Raw genomic sequence first — 22,320 nt, 5'->3', positions numbered from 1 at the left:
GACTTTTTCTTGGGCATCAACTCTCAATCACCTTGAAATAATATATGGTAAATACCCTGTTGGGTTACAGTCTTGAGGTTCAAAACATGTGCATTGTAAAGTTTTTTGGCGTATCAGACACCTTGAGTTTTATCATTCAGGATGGGAAGCTGAAATGATTATTAGGGCTGACTAATGGTATCTCATCCCCTTATCTAGGTAGTTATGCCATGGGTGAGCTGGTAAGAAATTTGCCCAGCAGGCAGCAGAGATCTGCAAAGAACCTGGAAGAGGACACAGTGGTTGCAGTGTTGAATACCATCCATGAAATCATTACTGACAGCTCAGAAAATGCAAGGTCTCTGATCCAGACACAGGGCATTCAGAAGCTGGTAGCTATCAGCAAGTCAAGGTGAGTGACAGGTGAAAGCAAAATTCATAAGAGCTCTCAGCAAACAAGACAATGTCACTATGAACAGCAGCTTTTGCGTTTCGAAAGTATTCAAGCACCCTAACCTTTCAGAGGCTTTAATTTCAGAGTAGTTAATATATATATGCAGTAGAAACAGGCAACACCTTTAATAGGTTTACTTGATTGAAAAGTAAATTGAGTAGTCACTTCAGGCATGTTAAGACATGCTGGGTCCTTGTCAGATACATTGTAGCGCATGTATGCATTTAGCAGACATCTGCCGTGAAACCAGGATCTTTATTTTTAGTGTGGGAGGCCTTTTTCCTGTGGCAGCATTCCATTCCTGGAATGTCAGTGATGAAATCTGTTTCTTTTAAGTAAAATGGTTACTGATGTGTAGTAATTGTTCTGGGTGAAGGGTGCTGGTGGTAATTTGAAGTGACAAATTTTCACTCTGAGGTTCTGTTGAAAACTCTTCTGACTGCTTTAGATACAGGTTTGTTCTGTATAGTTCAAACAGACATTATAGATGTTTTAGACACTAGACTTTAAGATAGTTTTCAGCAAGCTTTTGGGAGAGCAGCTGAAGACTTCATTTGATTGCAGTGTTAGGAAATGTGAGGGCCCACCAAGAATCGAGCCCAGTGTTACTTTGAGAGTGTTTGTGTACTGACTTAGTAAAGAATGGATAAAATTTAATTTTCTCTTTAAAAATTGCTTACTTCTTCCTGACTCAGATTGCTTCATAAGGTAATTTAAACCATGAAGCCACTTCAATGAATTGTGAGGAATATATGTAAGTTAGAGTGCAGGTTTGAGAAGTGGCCTGGAACTTTTTGGTTTTGTTTCCCAATAAAGTGGGGTTTTTTGTTGGGTTGGGCTTTTCCTAAATAAATCCATGCAGGATGGATCTGTCTGACAGCTACAGGATGGAAGGTCACCCTGGCCTCAGTGCTTGCCCAGCAGTACCTGGGAAAACCCAGAAATCTGCACAATTTGCAGCTTTTGGATTTATTTTTCTTTTTTGTCAGCAAATACCTGTATGTATGATGAAGTCACTGAATGATTTCACATATATCTTACATCTTAGAAGTTCAAAGAATAGCTGTATGGAATACTAGCTATTTCCTGGATGTTGTTTTGGTGCAAAGAGGTCAACATATGAATAGTCTTACATTGCTTGATACTTAAGCTCTAATTTTATCTTGCAAATCAGCCAATCTCCCAGAGAAACAAAAGCAGCATCTCACATTCTTCAGATGATCTGGAGCTATAAAGAGCTACGAAATGCCCTGCAGAAGGATGGGTGGAATAAATCACACTTCCAGGTAAAGATGCTGGGTCTTAGATTTCTTTATGGAAATGCCTGTGTGAAATATGTCATAACTTAGTCTAATATTACAGTCTGATAGACTGTGGGGTTTGGTTCTGTTCTTCTAGGTGATAGAACAACGTATTGTGTCCTATTCAGTGAAATGTCTGTGCCCATGGTGGGGGGGGCTGGAACTAGATGATCTTAAGGTCCTTTCCGACTCTACCCATCCTGTCATTCTATGATTCGGTCACAGCATCATGCATATACTTGCCTGGTATGCTTGTCAGTGGTCTGTGAAATGTAGCTCTAGGTTTTGGAAGTTTGGCACCTCATATAGACCAAATGCCCATGCTTTACTGGAGGAAGAATTAGTGTGCCTTTTCTTAGTTGTTTCATTTGAAACATTCCATGTAGCACCTAGGGTAGCCACATGTTCTTGACAAGCAGCCTCCTGATCTTCCCTTGTGAACAGGTTTTACACCTTTTACAGGCCAACAGTGGTTGGCCATTTAGATAAAAAAAAAAATCATCAACAAATCTATATGAAAATAAAAAATACTCCAGTGCCATATTCTCAGCAGATGAGGGGCTCAGCAGCATTCTGTAATCTCTCTCCATACTTTTGGTTTGTTTGGTTTTTCTTGTTCAGTTTCCCTGAGTAGTAATTTCATATTTATGTGATTTTTGTCTCCTAGTCTGTTTCTGCAGCACCAAAGGGTTCCAAAGGTACTGCGGGCAGGTCTGGCTATGATGACAGCACTTTGCCTCTGGTGGATAAAAGTCAAGGTCAGTTCTGCTCTTCATCACTTTTTCTGTTGTACTTTGCTTCTTTTCTGGATTTGCCAGATCTGTGTTGTGACGTGAGGGGCTAAAAGTGTGTCCACTGTCCCAGAGCGCGTGGTCCTGTTCAGCTGGATATGGGTAGTATTCCTTCCCCTGTGAGATGTACACTACCGATGTTGGTTTCTCAACTTGTATGCAACAAAACCAGTTAAATCTTCCTGGGAGAATTTGGGATGAACATGAGTTGGCACTTTGAAAGGGGAGAACAGCCTTGTTTGCCAATGTTATATATTAATAAATCTCATCTCAGCCAGGCAGTGGCCTTGGCCTTACCCCTGCCTAGTACTGGAGTCTTCTTATTTCTGAACAAACATGTCTGTTTTGGCAGTGCTTCTTCCTTTCCTGAGCAGGTTTTTTGTTGGAGAAGGGTTTATCCAAACTCCAGCTAAACCTGTCTGTGCTTTTCCATGAGGCCTCACACATCCATACCAACACTGGTGTAGCTCCGGCTTTAATTTCATTATGATTGCCTTTTCTCTGAGTCTCTTTCTAGTTTCTAATGCTCAGATGTCAAGATTTCTTCTCAGAAATCTTTAGTTTACTTCAGCAGAACTTGCCATGTTGTACTTTACTTGGTTTAACTGCAGATTACTGCAGAAAACACAGCTCCACACTGCCCTGCCTGTTTCCACCTTCCCTTCCTTTGATCAAATCTGGTAGATAATGCAGAAAGAGGATGACTGGGGTCCGTTTGCTGATCTGACAGTAAACTTCTTGTTTTCTTTGTGGGTTAGCTTTTCTGTTGGCTCAGCAGGCTGTCAGATTGAATTGTGTGCAATGTGAAGCTGCACCTTTACGTATTTTCATTTTCTTCTATTCTGGAGAGACTGGAGAGAGGCTGTTAATGGTGGAAGGTAGTCCAAAGCAGAACTGCGGTTTCTGTTATTGCTTGGAGAGAGGGAGTTCTATATTACAGTGCCAAAGCAGAAAATAGAAGGATTACATGAGCTCTCTGGAGAGCTTAAATCAAACTTTCTGAATGGGTAACAGTTGAATAGTTTGGTGGGTTTTTTTTTTTTATAATAGTCTCTGCATTCAGTACTTTATGGACCTTTCTGGTCCTGTAACTAATGTGAAACTACCAGGTTTTGGGAAAAGCAAATGTAACTCAAGTCGTTTCAACGTTTCTGTTTTACAGATAACGAGAAGACTGGGAGTCGTGATATGATACCTATGGATGAACTTGGCCCAGGTGAATTCAGCCATAGATCAAACTCTGTCTGTTTCGATAGAGCACACTGTCACTCACAGGAAAGTTCAACTATTTCCCTAGGAGATATTATTTCAGATGGATAAAGCTGACATTTAAAAGTAGGATGTTACCTTACAAAAGCTTGGCTGTCATCTTCTTCCTCCCCCATTTTTCTTTTTCTCTTAAATACCTGTAGAGCAGATGCACCAATTTCTCTATTACTTTAAGCATATATTGAGATGTGCTGACCTAGGTTTCGTTCTAGTCTCTGGCCCTTGAGGCGGCTGGATTACAGATCTGGAAACCTGAGGATTCAGAAGGAAAAAAGGGTTGAAAATTTACTTCAATGTAATGCTTGTGTTTAAATCCATTCTACCTTTGTTTTCTGTAGATAACGCCAGAAAAAGTTAGTGTGTATGATATTCCTGGCTCCACTTTTCATTTACCTGCATCTAGCCAAGCCTGGCTTTTCCTGTAGGCAGAGAACAGCCACCTACTGTCACTGAAGTGCTTTGAGATTGATAAGCTCTGTAGTTTAAGAGTGGTACAGGTCAGGGGTTTTTTGTTTACCGAGGTAGGTAAAGGGCTTGTGTGGTCTCTTGAGAATTTGCTTCACTTCTTCCAGCTGACGATATTTTTATTTAAATACCTGTATTAATGCCTCCAAACAAAAGCGTTTGGTACCCTGCTATTGTGATGGTAGCTGAAAAAAATAGCAAGTTAGAATCAAGATTGAAAGCCAGGCATGTTCTGAAGTTAAAATGACAGGTATCTGTTACCTTTTGTATTCTTAGAAGAATGAGATGCCACCTGCCACGAATAAACTGTCCATATGAGTTTTGCCTAAGGGAACATGGAAACATTTGTTCTCACAATGGAAGAAAATAACTTGCAAGAAGATTGCCTGGCAGGATAGCTGTGTGCTCACAGGTGCTGCAGTTTGGGCAGTGCTGGTGGTTTATTGGTTCAGTATTAATTGTTGCCTTATGCTTTCAGGAGTTACTGGTACAGCTCTGAGTACAAGATGAAATGCAAATTAACAGTGTGTGTACAACATCAGGCAGATTCTCTGGGCTGTTCTGTTCTCCCATTGTTTTATCACTATTAGAAGATGAAATCTGTCAAGTTTTCCTGACCACAGCTCTTGAGTGTCTTTTAACTCCAGTAGGACTATAACTTTGTGCTGTTTCAGAGGTCAACTGAGAAGGGACTAAATTATCCAGTGTACTATTATTAATTCCAAGGAACTGGAATAACAACTTCAGGCTCCTCTAAAAGCCATATGTTTTTTGTCTCATGGGTATACTTACAATACTAGACTGTATTTTCTGATTTTAACTTCATCGTGGTCTTCTGTTCTGGAGGTTTTGTTCTCTTTTTTTCCGCTCCTGAAGGATAGAAGAAAACATTGTATTATGAGTTACTGTGGGATGCCCTGGACAGCCTAGTGCAGAGACAGTGCAGGTCTGTCAGACTTTATCAGCTCCCGAGAAGGGACTTTGCACCGAGTAATCTGAAGATCATCAGTGTTTATTGTCAGGGTGCTGTCTGAGGGTGGCTGTGACCCTGTGCTGTCTATAGAAGCAGCAGAACTGTGATCTCCAGGCTGTGTGCCAAATCTGAGAGTTCTCAAAAACTGTCTGTGCCTCAGTTAACCTCCAGTCAGAGAAGAGCATCTGGCAGCTGAAAATTGTTCAGACAAGACACATAGTTCAGATGCCACTGTCCTGCATGCCCATCTTCAGGCGTAACTTTTCCTTTCTCCTCCTCCTCCCTTTTGATGGGGGCAGAGGTTTGATCTCTGTAAATTGAGAGCTGTGTCAGGGCACAGATGGACTGGCACTGAGCAGGCATTCAGTCTTGTAATTCGTGATGACATAAAAATGTTGCTGCAGAGTGAAAGGGAGATAGTGAAGCAATACAGAAGACAGCAAGCAGAAAGTTGAGAAAGAGCAATAAACAGGCCAAGAATGGGGTGTGCCTCTATTGACCAATATAACTTTTGTTTATGCATTCAGTTGTATTTACTCAGAATAATGCTCTAAGGTATCATTTATGTGACTGAAACAGAGTTAATTCTGATCACTTCTTAGAATGAATCTGAAACATAGCAGAAGTAGTATTGTCTAATTTCTTTGGAGAGCTGTGGTCCTTGGGGCACTGAAGTATTGCTTCTCTGATGCAGGCTCCTTGAAGATATTTGTCATTTTATTAGGTCAGATCATGAACTTACCATCTCCACTGCTGCTTATCTTGACAGAATCACAGCACAGTGTGTGGTTTTAGAAACACATGATCCGCTAGTGCTGATGTGTGTGGCACTGTTGGCATGCAGACCTGTCGTGGTTTAAAAACAGGCAGAGGGCTCATTCACTCACTCCCCTCCCCTTTGTACTCTCCCCCTACTCCCGGAGGGACAGAGAGGAGAATCGAAACGAATGCAACTCCCACGGGTTGAAATAAGAACAGTTTAGTAACTAAGGTATAAAACAAATCACTACTGCTACCACCAATAATAACAATGATAAAGGAAATAACAAGGGAAGAGAATACAGCATCTCACCACCAGCTGACCGACAACTCGCACACCACCCCCCCCACACTCCCCCCCCCCCCCCCCAGCCTGACCAAGCACTGACCCATACCTCCTCCTGCAGTCTACCAACCCTTCCGGCTAACTCCCAGTTATCTCCTGGACATGACATGCTGTGGTACGGAATACCTCTTTGGTCAGTTTAGGTCAGGTGTCCTGTCTCTGCTTCCTCCTGGCTTTCCCTCCTCCTTGGCAGAGCATGAGGCTCACAAAGTCCTTGGCCAAACCAGAACATCATTGTTATCAGCTCTGTTCCCAGGCCGAAAGTCAAAACACAGCACTGCACCAGCTACCAAGAAGGAGAAAAATGACTGCTACTGCTGAACCCAAGACATTATCCACCCCTTATTCCATACAATTCACATCATGCTCAGATCCCAAATTTTCAATATTGCTCTTACAGTTATATATATACATCCACATATACACAGACAGAGAGAAAGAGGTCATCTCTTAGTGCATGGACCAATCCCTATAAACCTGCTGAGTCCATTTGGTCCATGATGTTGGGCTCCATCTCTTGTAACAGTCTTTTAGAGCAGGAGAGGCTGTGTGCAGTGTTCACACTTGTGAATAATCTGGGCAATAGTGTCCATTGCTAAGTCCACCCCTCGATCATGAATCCATCTCTATGTTGCATCTCTACCCTGATGGCCTGAAGTGCCATAGGCCCCCCACGCTCAAAATAATTCACTGTCCCCTTAAGCAGCTTGCTGCTGGGGACTCCATAGAGCTGCCTTCCATCTCCAATGCTTCCAAAGCACTGGAGGGGCCCAGTGGACTAGATACTTGCCCATACTGTCCCACACACCCTGCCACTCATGATTGTTCAGCCTTGGAGAAAACCTCTTGGTCCCCCTGTGTCATCATCTAACCCCAGACAAGACCCAAATCTGACTCTGCTTAACTCTTGAGATCAGACAAAATGGTGGTGGGTAAAACACAGTCTGTGTGTGTGCCAACATGCTGATCCCCATCACAATCAACAGGCAGGTCCCAAGGATACCCAAAGGCCATTCAAAACCTACAGAACTCTCAAACGATGCTGCTGTACTTGTCGCTGGGGCTGGGGTAGCTGCTGTGCTTGCCGGCTCTCCCACCACCATCTTCTCTTCTTCTGAGTCCAGATCTTCCTCCTCTGCCTTGCTGGTTAATGCTGCGTGGTCTCCTGCATCCTCCTGGGGCTCGGCGGGCGGCTTCCGGGGAACGCTCTCGGCCGTCGCGGGGCTGGGCTCGGCTGGGCCGCGGGGCTCGGCTCCTCCGCCGCCTTTTCCCGCTGCTCGGCAGCCGCCTCCTTCCGCTCCTCGACCTCCCCGACCTCCTCCACCGGCAGCCGTCCCCTCGCGGCCTTCGGGCCCACTGCCGCCGCCGCTTGGTCCCCGGGGCCGCTCTCCCGGGCCGCTTCAGCAGCCGCCGGCTCCCGGGGCCGCTCCCCCTTGGCTCCCTGCAGCCTCACAAAGATGGAGGCGAGGGCGAGGGCCAGGCCGGTGAAGAGCAGCCGGACGGCCAGGTACAAGTCCACGGCCACGTCCGTCCCGCCCTGCTGCTGGAGCCCGCCCGTATTACAAGCCATTGCCATAAAGCACAGTAAGACAAGAACCTTAGCCCAAGCCCCACACTTGATAAACGCTAACACAGCAAATACCGGCTCTACGTAAGTTACAACATTCTGAAACTGGGGGATCAAGAGGAACAACTCTGAGAGCCAATAAATCAGCATTGTGACGAGTGACTATTAATCCGGTCAGATCTGTTGTTATCTCAACCCTTTGTGCCCCACGTTGGGTGCCAAAAAGAGCTGTCATGGTTTAAACCCAGCCAGGCAGAGGGCTCGTTCACTCACTCCCCCCCCCCTTCTTGCTCTCCCCCTACTCCCAGAGGGATGGAGAGGAGAATCGAAATGAATGCAACTCCCACGGGTTGAGATAAGAACAGTTTAGTAACTAAAGTATAACAAATCACTACTGCTACCACCAATAATAACAATGATAAAGGAAATAACAAGGGAAGAGAATGCAACATCTCACCACCAGCTGACCCCGCCCCCCCCCCGCCTGACCAAGCACTGGCCCATACCTCCTCCAACCCTGCAGACTACCAGCCCTTCTGGGTAACTCCCAGTTACCTCCTGGACATGACGTGCTGTGGTACGGAATACCTCTTTGGTCAGTTTAGGTCAGGTGTCCTGTCTCTCTTTCCTCCTGGCTTTCCCTCCTCCTTGGCAGAGCATGAAGCTCACAAAGTCCTTGGCCAAACCAGAACATCATTGTTATCAGCTCTGTTCCCAGGCCGAAAGTCAAAACACAGCACTGCACCAGCTGCCAAGAAGGAGAAAAATGACTGCTACTGCTGAACCCAAGACAAGACCACACAACAGTGGGCTGACAGTGTGAATTGTGAAATATCTTGGAACTTAGATATGAAGAGCAAAGTTTTTGACCAGTCTTTGTTGATAGAGTGCTGTCACTGTGCTTGATCTTCATGTTGCTGCTGTCCTGCCTAAGCATGGGGGGGTTGATTTTTTTTAGTGGTATTAAAGATCTGTTTTGCCTTTAATTTCTTTATGATTACAATTCTAACTTCTGACCTTGCTCCTTGGGAAGTATCACAACTGCCAGACTTCACTTGGTAGCTGTTTTGTTCTGGGGGCAGGTTAAAGGTTTCCTTTGTATCATGGCGATTCGTTTAAATTGCTTGTGGATCTCCACGATGATGGCACTACAAAAAGGCAAAGTGATCTGTCACATCATTTCGAGTATGGTTAACACTAGATTGTCAAAAGATACCATTCAGTTGTGGTAGGCTTGATTTCTCTGGGGAGTCAGCATGTTTCCATTGTTTAAATACACATCTGTGTGAACTAGTTCCTCATAAATAAAGGGTGAATCTTTAGATTAGGACATGATTTACCAGCAGTATTCATGTCTGTCATTTGAAGGAGAATTAATGGTCATGCATTCCTCCACAACTGCTGGCTTGGGTAGCTGGCTGCAGCTGGGAGCCTTTGGGTTTTCTCTTTTATGTTTGAAAGGAGTAGCCAAGAATGTTAGGCATCTTCATTGTCAGCAAGTAATTGTTAGTAAAGCTCCATGTAGCCATTATTTTCATGCTTTAAGATCTGTGTACTACATGTGTAACTCTAAATTTTTTTCAGTTATTTTTAGGCAGTGCAGTTAAATAATCTGTTACTATCCATACGTACATAAATAGACGCTGCTTCGGGTGCTTGCTGCAGGTCTGTGTGCACTTCGATTCATGAGGTGCATAGGAAAACTACAGCCCTTTTAAAACTAACCTGGCCATGGCCAGCATAAGCATCATTTATGTCCCGCTTTGCAGCTGCATTTGTTCCCAGTTGGTCTTGGCTGTGTGTGTCATGTGTGCAGACAGTGCCTCTGCCATGGGAAACCCACAAAAAACATAACTTACTTTTTCTTAATGACCTGTTGTAGGCAAGAAATAAACCAAGAGGAGCATTTTGAGTTTATGTAAAACCTTTTTGTGGTATTCTAAGAACCCAGTTTGTCAGGACATGAAAACATTCAGTTATATAGGGGAAGACAAAAGCCTGCAGGGAGCTACAAATTTGAGTGTCATTTACTCCAGATTACAAAGCTGTCAAAGCAGAGCTTAAGAGGATATGTTTGTCAGTGATAATAAGGGAAATGTGGTGCATCAGGAAAATAAAGATCTGCTTTGGCTGACAATGGTTCGAAACAAAGGTTCTGAAATAATTAGAGCCATTGCTTTATAAAACCCTCTCACACTTTTCTTCTTTGTGTTCCTCAAGCTTTCAGATTGTTTCTTAGTTGTCAGCAGAAAAAGCACCAACAGGTGCCACTTCGTAATGAAAGACAGTCCAAGCACAGCAGGGTTTGCATCAGGATTTCTTCCAGCTCAACAGGCCCTTTTTCTCAGGGTTCTGAAGGGGACTCTTCTAAATCATTGTCATGTCCTGCTAGTAGTGGTCAGGCTCAGGAAGAGTGGGAACATGCTGCAGAGCATTCAGAGAATGAGCACAGCCAATTAATCAGGCTGCTAAGCAAGGAGCGCAAGATTTGGGCTGCATTTGAAGCCCATCAGCCACAGGGCATAGAGATGACAACTTGCTGCTTTCCTTCGGTGCACTAAAAAGTGCAGCAGGCTGGGATGAAAACAGGGCTGCTTGCTTATGAATGTCAGCATCTGGCAGTGCTATAAAAAAAAGGGCTTTTCTGTTTTTAGCTGGTAAAAATGCAATTTCAGAGCTGGAGCTCATGTGAAAAGCAGGAAGCCAGCATCTTTGGCTTGTGATGGTTTATTTTCCTGCTTCTTTGCTGAAGAATTCTGCTTGCATCAGCTATGTTTCTGCTCTTATTTGTGCTTCATGGCTGTCATGTTATTTCTCCTCAGATGGGTACTCCACCATCGATCACCGGGACAAGGAGCGCAAATACAAGACCAGTGATAACACAGGAGATGCCTCAGAGAAAGAACCTTTAAAAGTGAGCTTCCTCTTACTGCTGAATGCTAGTTAGTGCCTGTAAGAGAAAGGAAGCCTGGTGTCCTCAGCAAGAAATACAGGGTAGTTACTCACCAGGGGGCTGTAAAGGAGCTTTGGAGTTTATTTTGTAACTCACCCCTTGGCTAACTAGAAACAAAACCAAAACGCTGCTTTCCAGCGTGGGAGCAAATGCAGGCAATCACTGTATTCTTGTAAAAATAGAAAATGTTTGTTCTGTCACCCTTGTCCAGACAGCATTCCCTAATCCTAAAGTGTGTAACTGTGCTCAAACTTTGTTCCGAGAATAGTCACTTCACATTGTCACACTGCTTCATTGTTTTGACCAAGGGAACTAGGTGTGATCTTGGGTGTCTGTGTGTACAGCAGGGTGGTGAACAGTAGTCTTTTCTTCAGCACTCATTCACAGTCCTGATGGGCACGGGCAAAGGAGATGGAGAGAGAGAGACATGCATAGTCATGTGTGGCCTTCTAAAACAAACTTGGGCAACTTTCTAGTTAAAAGAGTCTTACTTCACAAAGCTCTGTCCTGTAGGTTGTGTGCAACTGTGGCTTAATAGGCTCTGTAATTTCTGTTGCATTGCTATAGCTTTCCAGTAGACCTTTTAAAGAGAGTTTATTAATGCTGTGGCCATCAGTTCTCCCTGGCCTCAAAACAAGCTTGTGTTTTCCTCTGGGGAAGTAATTTCAAGGAGAAAGAAGAGGATTCGTTGAAAACAAGTCAGTAGTAGGAAACACTCTTGTTAGTCTGTAGAAGGCTGTCCTTAATAACCTTCAGCATGTTGCTGATAAGATCAGAAAATCCAAGTGATTCATGTTGAGTGAAAACAAACTTCAGTAAATTGAAAGGAAAACCCACTGTTATTAGGGACAAGGGAAGTAAAGATGTGATTTGAAGAAAAATATTTCTGTAGATAATGAACTACAAAGGTGTCCTGCTGCATCAGTCTGCCTATATTAACTTGCCTGGTTGTAAGGCCAGAGGGTAACCTGAGTTTGGCCTGTGGACACACCAGAGATATGGGCTGCCATGCTGTCGACTGGGTAAAACTGAGTAGCTGCTACTTGTACTTTTCCCTGTGCTGTGAAACAGAAATGTGTCTGTGGGGTCCTCTGGCTTGTGAGCTGTGGGATAACTGTGGCTCTGAGGCTCAAGAGAGGCCAAGAACCATGCAGGGAGGTGCAGCCTTTGGCTGTTGCAGATGCTTTTGTCAGTATTGTGCCTTTGCTGATCTTGTTTCTTCCTTTACCACTAATTTTCCTTTGTGCTTCTTTACAAGCTGACTTGTTTGGTGGTTTTGTTTTGATTAATCCGCTCTGTTTTGCCTTTAACTCCTCACCTTGTGCTGCAGAATGACACAAATAGGAAAAACATTAACAGGAGTAACAGGGCTTCGGTGAATCTGGTGGATGCCCGTGACATTAAACCCCAGCCTGTTGACTCCTGGGTCTAATTTGCATGCATGGTAGGTCCTTTTAATGGTAATTGGTGCTAGTGATTAACTTGTCTCGTGCACGATCTGTATCGCTGTGGAGGCTCAAGGCTAACTGCTAACTGGGTCCTTTCAGACAATTGAAAATGCAGTTTTAAAAAGCGGTGTTTGTATTATTCAGTGTATCTTTAATGAAATGCAATCAAACACCACTGTTTCATTAAAAAATAACCTGTCAAATAACCAGGCAGAAAATTAATATTGTGAATGATTGGTTGTCAGCTGAAATGTGAAAGATTTCTGCTGTTAGGCAAAGGGAATAATTTTTTTAATACTGTGTTCTGCTTCCAACCATGTTTTTTCCCCTCTATGCTCATTATAAGGATTAGCCTGACACTTAAGGAAAAACATATCCTTGACTATTTATGGAAGTCCCCCGAGGTTCCCATGAATTGCACAGCCCTGCCCAACTGCAGGAAAGCTGCTGGCGCTACACAAGTTACTTTGCAAGGAGAGATGATTTTGAACACACAATAAACAATGACCCACAACTCCCACTTCTCAGTTCTGTATTTTATTTTTCCTGTCACTAATGAAAGGTGCCATTTTGTTGCTTTCTTGTTCTCTGCCTTTGCCACGTGCCAAGTTCCTCAGTATTGTACCTGGCCTTTCTTCACTCCTGCCACTGCTAATCTGTCTCCTGCTGTCTTGCTAGACAGCCCTCTACCCTGGTCATACCTTCTGGCACTCCATCAGATGTGATGCTATGCTTGGAACAGCAGGTTTTGTGCCCGTGGCTATGGCTGAAGGAAAATCTTAGTGACTGTCAGGAAGGCACTGGGCAGGTTTCCCATCAGAGGAGACAATAGGCCTTTGAAGGCCCAAATTCCAAAACATGGAGCATCATCCACCCCCATAAATTTTACATGGAAATCATTTGTATTAGTGGGAGAGAAAATTGTGGTTCTGGGTCTTAGTGGTGGATTTTCCACACCTCCCCCCTCTTTCTTCTAAGAGTCTAGTGTAATTGTGAAGTGTTTACAGATTGTTTCTGCTCTGGGTTGGATGCACCTGCCCAGAGCAGTCTTTCAACATTGCCAGGTATTCTTACATAGCCATGGAACAGACCTGGCACCGTTGGCTTCCCATAGCTAGTCAGTACTGCACAGGCAGCCTGGTTGGCTCAGCCAAAGAGCTGCGATAACTGTATGTGAGTAGTGCCTGTGTACTTCACTCCTGCACTCCTCCTCTGAGCAGTGAAGGCTTACAGGTGGGGTACAGACTCTGCTTGTTTTTTTCACAGTCATACCCTTTAAGGAGCCCATGTACTGGGGATAGGTTGGCATTTCCAGGTGCTGTCATACCACAGGAGATCACCAAGGTCATGTTACTTGCTGGTATTAATCAGTTTTGACTTCTATTTTGCAGGGCTAAAGTCCAACCACATGGTGTTTTTTTTTAATTGAGGGGAGAAACAAACATTGAATTGACACAGAGGATCTCATCAGTCACCACTGCCATTCAGATTTGGAGGGTGCTGCATCACTGACCAGGCTGCAGGTTCTGGGAGGATGCGGGGAGAAAACACAATGACTTGACAACATTGCCAACCCCGGAGCACCATGCCTTACAGTGAGACAATTTGCTTTTTAATTCAGTTACATTCCCACCTGAAATAGCCACCACCTCCCCCTCCCTCCCACTCCTGCAAGAAGAAAGCAAGCAAGAAAAGAGAACCCAAGCTTCCATCTCGTGGGCTGCGTTCTTAGGTGACTCTTAGTGTGGATGGTGCCAAGTATGAGAAGTGAAGGTCATTTGGCAGCAAAGAAGACAGCTTCTCAAGTGAAGGAGAGACTGAAATAATATCGTAGGTGTAGCCATGAAGATAATAGCACTTTTCTGGTTTGGGGGTCATTGTTTTGGTTTTTGTTTGGGGGGATTTCTTTTGAACTGTGAAGCTAACATTTTTAAAAGCTTTTGGAAAAATGTTTAGGTTTTCTGTTATTGTTTCCACAGAAAGTGCAGGAATGTTGAGTGGGTTTATTGGATTTCAATAAAGGGAGAAAATGCAGAACAGAAACTATTAAACGCTGCTCAGATGAACTGGAGAGTGGACGACAAAACTGATGCAAGCTTGTATAATCTGCTTTTAGAGTAAGCTATATCATTCACAGTGCTATATTATCATTATAATCTGGTGTACAGTACTTTTGCCTTTTGAATTCTGTAATGACTCTGTTTTTATTTCCACATACTGAAAAGCAGTTTATTGAAGGTTTCAGTGTCCCTGGTTCAGAAATCTCTGCTGAGAATGGAGTTGGCTGGCTTTTTATTTTCATGTTCTCAAAGGTTGCAGTAAGGAGCTTTTACATTTTAAATGTACCAGTATCGCATTGATGATGATTAACAATTTCTTTTGCCATAGCTTTTAACACAGTGGAAGGAAATAGGAGCTTTTTTGTAGGGTGTCTCATTTTGAACACACTATAGATTTTAGATGGGTCTGTCACTTACATTTGATAGTAAATTTGTTGCTGTTGGATCCATGATTGCTGTGGGCTGTAGATCCTGATGAAGAATTGCCACAAAGGGAACTGGTTTGGCAGTTTTTTATATCCTCATTATTTCTGTGTCCCTTTGGTTTTGTTTTGACATTTTATGTTTCATTTGTTGTGAAAACCACCCATGTGCAATGGCTCTCCTAAAAGTTGCCAAGGCCTGCTTTGTGTGAGGGGGAATTTTTCCCTTATGAGAACATACTCTGCATGTATGGTACCTGGTAACACCGTGAACTAAATGACTTCAGATCACTGATTTTCTCCAGGCATTGGTCAAGGGAGGGCAGCAGATGAGAATAGGAAGCAAATGTCTCACTAATGGCATTAGAAGACTTTTGCTGATTTTATTTGGTTGCGACTGTTCTGTGATTGCCACATTTAGTTTTAAACAAGCTCCTAAAAAACGGTGTGACTGGAAAGCACAGTTTTGAATCTAGCAAACATCACTTGCGGTTTTCAGTGCCTGCCGTTTCCTTTGTAATTAAAAAGGGGAAATACCCAACAACCTCATCTCTCCCCAGATATACTGTAATAGCAAACACCTAAAATTTTTGTAAAAAAAAATTTAAAAACTAAAAAAAAAAGGCAAGTACCAAGAGCTTTGTATCTTCTTGAGTATATTAAAAATTTGACATGAATACATATATATAAATAAAAAAAAATCTATATATCTATATATATATATTGTTGTGCAGAGGATAGGTTAACAAAACCATGTAAAGTAGTTTGCAAGAGAGGGAAGCATATGTTGATTCAGGGAAAAAGACTGATGCCAGAAGCTGTCAGTGATTTGGATGACGTGTGTGCTCCTTCACACCCTCCCTTTTTTGACCCTCATCTTCCAGGTACGTTGCAGTGGTCACTTCTGGATCCTGGGAAGGTGAAGTTGCTTGGAGCAAATTAAGGTAGCAAAGATTTGGTTTTTTCAGCTGCATGAGAGTCCTATTGGGCCAAAGATGCTCAGCAGATCAAGGGAAGCAAAGAGATATGTCTGTGATGATCTGTGTCGGGGCAGTGTCTCTATGTGTAGACATGAAGTGTGGCAGTGAAACCAGATAAGTAGTCTGACTGTATATTATATCAATGGTGCTCTTTTCATACTTGTTCTGCCAATACGCGGAGACCCTTTTAACCAAGCTACACAGAAGAGTTTTATATCACTTTTGGTTATGTACTTGGTGTATTCTTTTTGTATATGAAAGGATTTTTTTAAAAATGTTCAGTAATTAGCAATGGAACCTGCTTTGTAGCTGACTAGAACAGTGTAAGAGAAGGGCCGTGCTGTCAGTCTGTCCCTGATCTACTTCAAACCATATATTTACCAAAGGAGTCTGAGCAAAAGTTCACTTAAAATAAAGACCTGACTGCTGAAAGGAGTCTCTGCTAAGACTTTGTGATTTAGTTATTGTACAGATACTTCAGAGCCAGCAAGAGGTTAACAGAGAAAATTGCAGGAAAGGGGAAGTGGCTGGGGCCAATTATGTCCATGACCTCCTATCCCAGATATCACATGGCTCTCAGTGGGGCACTCAAAGTCTGGATTGGAATCTGTCATTAGTGGCCTGAAAACACTGAGGAGTATTTGAGAGGCAAATTCAGACCCTATCCCACTTGCCCCCAGAAATCCATTCTATATTTACACCGCATCCTGTGACAGGCAAAGCTCCCTGTCAGGTTAGATGGGTTGCCCAGGGTCATTGTAGCAAACTGTTCTTTGTTTTCCTGGGGGTGAGTGTTCGTGGCAGCCAGCATGGTTGTGAGCTGACAACATGGCTTCTTGTTGCAGAAAAGCAAAGGATGTAGGAAGTCAAATACCAAGTCTGTGGGCCAAGACTTCCCCTGGGAATCACACATCTTACCCCCATCCTTCCCATGCCTTACAAAAACAGCTAATTGCCCAGTATGTAGCAATAACCCATCATTTACATTACTGTGGCTTTTTTTCTTCTCAACAAACTGTTGTTCGGATGTTGAGGAAGGAAACTGGATTGGAGGGTGATTTGCATGTGATGCTATCACCTTGTCTTAACCAGCCCACCAGCTGAAGTCCTGAGCAAGATACTTTGAAGCAGGGCTGGTGATTTAATGTCCTTGATTTAATGCCACAAGCTCGGTGGTGGGATGTGTGCCCACCCCTACCCTTAACCTCTCCCCTTGTTGGTGAAAGTGTTTGACTGTTTGAGCTGGGATGTTCTGGGATGTGGGTGGATGAACCTGTAATTGTTGTATTTTGGCAGTAGGGACTGTATGTAAAGAAGGGAAAGTGGCAGTGTGTGTGACTAAAGCTGCAGTAGGGTCTAGAGTATCCTGCTAAAAGGCAGGCAGTGCTTTTTAGGGCTCAGGTATGTGACCTCCTCTTTTCCTGTTGGATCCACTGTGAAAACTGGAGGGAACCTGCCTGCAAATGGCTGGGGAAGAAGAGATTTCTACCTGCAGAAATTCTAGTGGGAGGGATGGTTGTGAAAGGAAGCAGTGGTGTTGAAAGCCTCCTGCTAAAGAGGAGGAGGATATTTGATGGCCCAGTTGAGGGCTGAGATAACACAGGGGAGAGGGAAACTCCTGATGGTGTGCAGTTACTACAGAACTTTCTTCCCGGGGTTTGCACATCTCCCAGCATCCTCACTGAGCTGTGGGGGTTTAAAAAAAAGCCACTGTCTCAAGATTCCCCTGGAGAAGCATCAAGTTTGGTTGTTGAGTGCGTGAGCAATTGTACTTGTGCTTACAGCTTCCCAGGTTGGTCTGTCTGTCTGCAGAACCCGAGGAGGAGAGAGAAAAGGCAAGGCTTAAGGACATTTTGTTTCTGTCATGGAGTTAAGTAGCAGTTTAGCCATCAGTGTAACTTGACAACTCAAGATGTGTTTCCAGCTTGAAATGCTCCCCAGAGAACAGCTTGGGCAGCCACAGGTCCTGATCTTCAGTGTCTTCTGGTCAAAATACCTGCCTGTGCTAGTTCTACCCTTGTGCACTCAGACACCGATTCTGAATGCGGTTGTATCAGGAAAGCAAATCTTATCTCTGTTGCCAAAACATCACAAAAGGGACTGACTTGGGGACTAGGAACTGCCTCACTGTGACACATCAGGGGGTGGCATGTTTGTAACAGCAGATTGGTGAGTTCTTGACAGCTCTGAGTACTTTTCAGTAGTGCTTTCTAGCATGCAAGCCTTGTGCTAGCAAAGCAGTTTTCACTCCTTGAGCAGTTCCACGAGGTTGAAGTTGGTGAGTTAACCTTCTTGCTTGCCTTAAAGTTGAGCATGTGGGCTCAGCTGCCTGTGGGTGGTGCACATTAAACCCTGCGAGTAAGCAAAGCTGCAGAAGCCAAGTGGGTGCATTAGAGTGGTTAAAGCTGCTTCTGCTGTGCGACTGCCTGCTCAGTGACAACCAGTGTGCCAATAACTTCAGCCAGCAGTTTTGGGCTGGGACGGAGTCATGCTTTCACAGGTTTTGAAGGTGTTTATATAGGTGTAGTTCCTTGCAAAATTTCTTTGTTTTGATACCCCTAAAATCTGGTGTTTCCTTATCTTTGACAGAGAAATTCTCTGGTTTATTGGTACAGTAACTAATCTAGTGCATTTAAGGGGAAGCTGTTACCAACCTTTTTTTTCTGTCTTAAGTTTTACATCAGGGTAGGATGTTCTGAAGTCCAAGGTGAGGAGGAAGCTAGTGCAGATACTACAAGGCCTGCCAATCTGGTTCTTACTGTTCAGAAAAACAAAATAACTAGACTAAGAAGCTTACTGGTAATTAGTAGCTAATGTGTTTGTAACTATCATGTGCCTTAAAATTTTCATGGTAGGAGAATAAAAAAAAAATCAACAATGTGTTTTCTGTAATACTGCTCAACATTCTCTCTGTAGTTTAGACTGGTGGGATTTTGCATTGTATTTACACTGTACTATAAACTGAAACACTTAGAATGGTTTGATTTTACAAGTATGGAGAGGAAAAATAAAAAAGGTGGATTACGCTTTCATAGAACAAATGTTACCGTGACAGAATGTATTATTATTATAGGATCTTTCCATAATGCAGACAAGTAGAATGCTTGTTAGAAACCAGGTATGTAGGATAACAATTTGGTGTGTTTTCAATAAACCATGCCTGGAAAGAATACATGTGCCATTGGTTATCTTTTTGTTACGTCAGGTACCTCAAATGTTCTTTGGCTTTGGAACAGCAGATTTCTGTGGCAGGGGATTATTGAACCCTAGTTCAGTTCAGTGTACTCAGTGTTAGTAAAAGGTCAGTGGTAGTGAGGGCAATTGGAATATCCTCCAAACTTACTATAGCTGAAAATATTTTGATTCATTGCCATATGCTGGAGTTGCAGCATGACCCTGAACTGTTGATCATGGTGGTTTTGTCCTTTTTAATATACACCTGTATTTCTGTGGGAAAGACATCTGCATCACCACTCAAAGGCCTGCGCATTTGGGACCACAAGCCTAGCTTGCTGATGGCTTTTCCATTTGGGAAGTTAATAACTTTTCCTAATTTGGTCATAAAATCCATGTAACTTTACAAAGATGTCCCATTTCTGAAATATGTGTAAGTATTCTCATAAATGTAAGAATAACAGAAAATCTTTATTGCATTGATGTGTGCCGTTTGGTTGACATAAGAAATGGTTATTTTGGGAGTGTGCCAAATAATTTACATTTGTTGCTATGTGGGGGAGAAAAATCCTGATACTGAGAAGTCAACCATGTGTTTGAAGTAACAGCTGGTTACTGACAGATCTGAATTCTTTTTCAGACCGCCTTCTCCTGGCACATTCATCTGTGTTGGTAAGGTCAGTAGGGAGGCTGCACCTAAACATATCACAGTGACCGCCATGCCTACATGAAGCGTGGCAAACCCCAGTAAATCTTGACATAGTGTCTGTCTTACAAGTAGAGTGGAGGTCAGGTTTTCTGTGAGTGGAAACCTAGTAACAAAATGTGCCATGTGTTCAATTCCTGATTGTACCATCCACAACACTAATGTAAGGTTCCATTTACTCACAAATGCTTGCAAGCAGCACTTGAAAGCTCATCTTAGGCTTGCCTTCCTTCTTTATTTCAGATGTCCTGAATGCATCCTCAGCAGCTCTGTAAAATCATCTCCAGGTTCTGTTCTTGCAGCTGCAGGATTTTGTTTCACAAGTGCTCTGGGCTTAGCATCGTGCTCCTCGGTATTGTCAGTGTTCTGCTGCAATGAGGAATCTGTTTATTTCTTTATGGATACACTAACACAGCAATGAAAAACAGATGCTGTAGGTAAGGTACTGAGCTAAAACAAATATGTTGTTTCTACAACTGACCTTTTGTAGCTGTCAAAGTGATTTCATTTCCAGCTTATCACAGGTTGGGCACATGGAAGCAGTGAGTTCTGCAGGTGAAAGGTTAACCTGGTAACAACGGGTAAGAAATATCACAGCCCTCATCTGTTCCAGGTTTCAGCAGTGTCTTGGGGGAATATTCTGTCCACAGAGGTCTCTTCCCCAGTGTTTTACTGTGAAGGTCTCTGTGCACCTGAAGCACAGCAACGGCAGAATCTCATTCTGGTAGAGGCTGACAGAGGCGTTTTTTGCAGTGGGAAGTTGTTTTATAATGGCATTGTTACCTGTAGAGCCAGAGGCAAAGACAAACTTTTACTATGTTTAACGTAAAAGTGCAAATGTAACTAGCTGTTATTCATAAGATACCTTATAACTAATTCCTAATTGATTGACTACTCAACCAAGTAAGCATGCATCACTGCATTATATGTATTTTGAACGACAAAACCATGTCCCTCTGAGGTAACAAAGAGGCTCTTGCAGAAATCAGGCCTCTCTTTCAGGTGTTGCCTGAGTCATGAAGAGAACCTAGAGAGTAGCTGTCATTTGGAGAACAGATCTGAATTACCAGTATTTGGTGGGATCAACCATTTGTGACGAGTTGTGAGAATTTGCTGAAGGCAATGTTGTGTTTTAAGGGAGTTCTTTCCATTGGGAGCTTTCTATCTGTGGTACCCTCTCAGTGGGTGCTCTTTAAACACATGCTTCCAGATGCACAATTGCACACCCGATTTGTGAAAGAACAGGTTATGTCTTCTAATTGCAATAGGCTGATGTTGCAGTAACACTCAGCAGGTTTTTAGGATATATTTGAATTGGAAGATCCACTGCCCACCTTTTGCTTCTGCCAGAATTCAAAGCATTACTTTATTCTGAAAAGTAACTCTTCTCCCAGGGAGGTTTCACATTTATGTGTCAGTGACTCCAGATCATATTTGCTTAACTGACCAAAAGCCTTTTTTCTAGTTGTCAGTCATGCAAACTGAGTCAGGCTTTTTCCTTTTCATCCCTTGCCACCAATAATTAAGGGCATTTCAGAAGTGTGGTCAAGTGGAAAAAATGTTCTTGGTGTGGAATTTGGTAAATAATCTGATGATACACACACTGTGGTTATTTTCACAGTTTGCCATGTGGGAGATACTTTCTAATGAATTAAAATACCTCTTCTATACAAAAAGGTGGCTGTTATATTTGCACATATGTTACACATGCATTATTCACTAATGCATCTCTTGAAATATCCATGTTAATTCAACAGGTTCCCTGCTTCCCTGATTTTCTTGATAGTCTCTTGGACATTAATTTTGGCCATTAACTAGCAGTAGGAATGTATTTTTCTGATCCTCCCTTGTAAAGTGGAGAACATTTTACTCATTTACTCTTTTCACATCCTTCATGTATCTGAGACTTTGTTTTGTAGGTGTGAAGTACCCTGCTATAGCAGAAGTATCTGTTTAGGTGCAAAGGTGTTTAAAGCTAGAAACAAAAGAGGATTCTTTGGAGTCATGACCTTAGGTGTACATAGAAGAATGCCTGTCAGCGGTATGTATCCTGATTTCCCAGTATCATAGAATCATAGAATAGTTCGGGTTGGAAAGGACCTTAAGATCATCCAGTTCCAATCCCCCTGCCGTGGGCAGGGACACCTCACACTAAACCATGCCACCCAAGGCTTCGTCCAACCTGGCCTTGACCACTGCCAGGGATGGGACATTCACAGCCTCCTTGGGCAACCCATTCCAGTGCCTCACCACCCTTACAGTAAAGAATTTCCTCCTTATATCCAATCTAAACTTCCCCTGTTTAAGTTTTAACCCATTACCCATTGTCCTGTCACTACAGTCCCTAATGAATAGTCCATCCCCAGCATCCCTATAGCCCCCCTTCAGATATTGCAAGTTTCCAGTATGCTCTGGAAACTTGTGCATGTCAGTCTGCTTGATGGTTACTTTCTTTTGCAAGTTTTGCACAAACTCCTTGGAACCTCCTGAAGTGACTTTGAGTTAAGCCTGGACACTAAGAGGACGTGGTGCTGAGCAAGCTTACAGAATAAATCAACTTATTCACAGTGTGAGATGGAAGTGTTGGAGCTCAGAGTTTGCTCCTACACAGGACAGCACAACAGAGTCACAAGGGGCTGCCTGCATAATCTAATCCATTATAGTAAATCTTGT

At 43.2% G+C, this 22,320-nt stretch overlaps 1 protein-coding gene across 9 annotated transcripts in view; it reads left to right on the top strand.

Moving 5' to 3' along the window:
• ARVCF (ARVCF delta catenin family member) overlaps positions 1-16,203 on the top strand; it is a 282,834-nt gene extending 266,631 nt beyond the window's left edge. For 8 of the 9 annotated variants that reach the window (XM_057414996.1, XM_057414995.1, XM_057414999.1 and 5 more), the window contains 7 exons: positions 199-391; positions 1,608-1,719; positions 2,402-2,492; positions 3,688-3,741; positions 10,727-10,818; positions 12,188-12,301; positions 13,697-16,203. In XM_057414996.1, coding sequence (XP_057270979.1) covers positions 199-391; positions 1,608-1,719; positions 2,402-2,492; positions 3,688-3,741; positions 10,727-10,818; positions 12,188-12,289 — 644 coding nt within the window. In that variant the 3' untranslated portion in view covers positions 12,290-12,301; positions 13,697-16,203. The remainder of the gene's footprint in view (positions 1-198; positions 392-1,607; positions 1,720-2,401; positions 2,493-3,687; positions 3,742-10,726; positions 10,819-12,187; positions 12,302-13,696) is intronic. The other variant, XM_057414994.1, reaches the window with a different exon arrangement.
• The last annotated feature ends 6,117 nt before the right edge of the window (positions 16,204-22,320 follow it).

Source organism: Pezoporus wallicus, unplaced genomic scaffold (genome assembly GCF_028554395.1).
Source record: "Pezoporus wallicus isolate ANWC-B61680 ecotype Strahan unplaced genomic scaffold, APGP_CSIRO_Pwel_v1 contig_8047, whole genome shotgun sequence".
Taxonomy (NCBI): domain Eukaryota; kingdom Metazoa; phylum Chordata; class Aves; order Psittaciformes; family Psittacidae; genus Pezoporus; species Pezoporus wallicus.
This window is presented reverse-complemented; position numbering and strand designations above follow the sequence as displayed.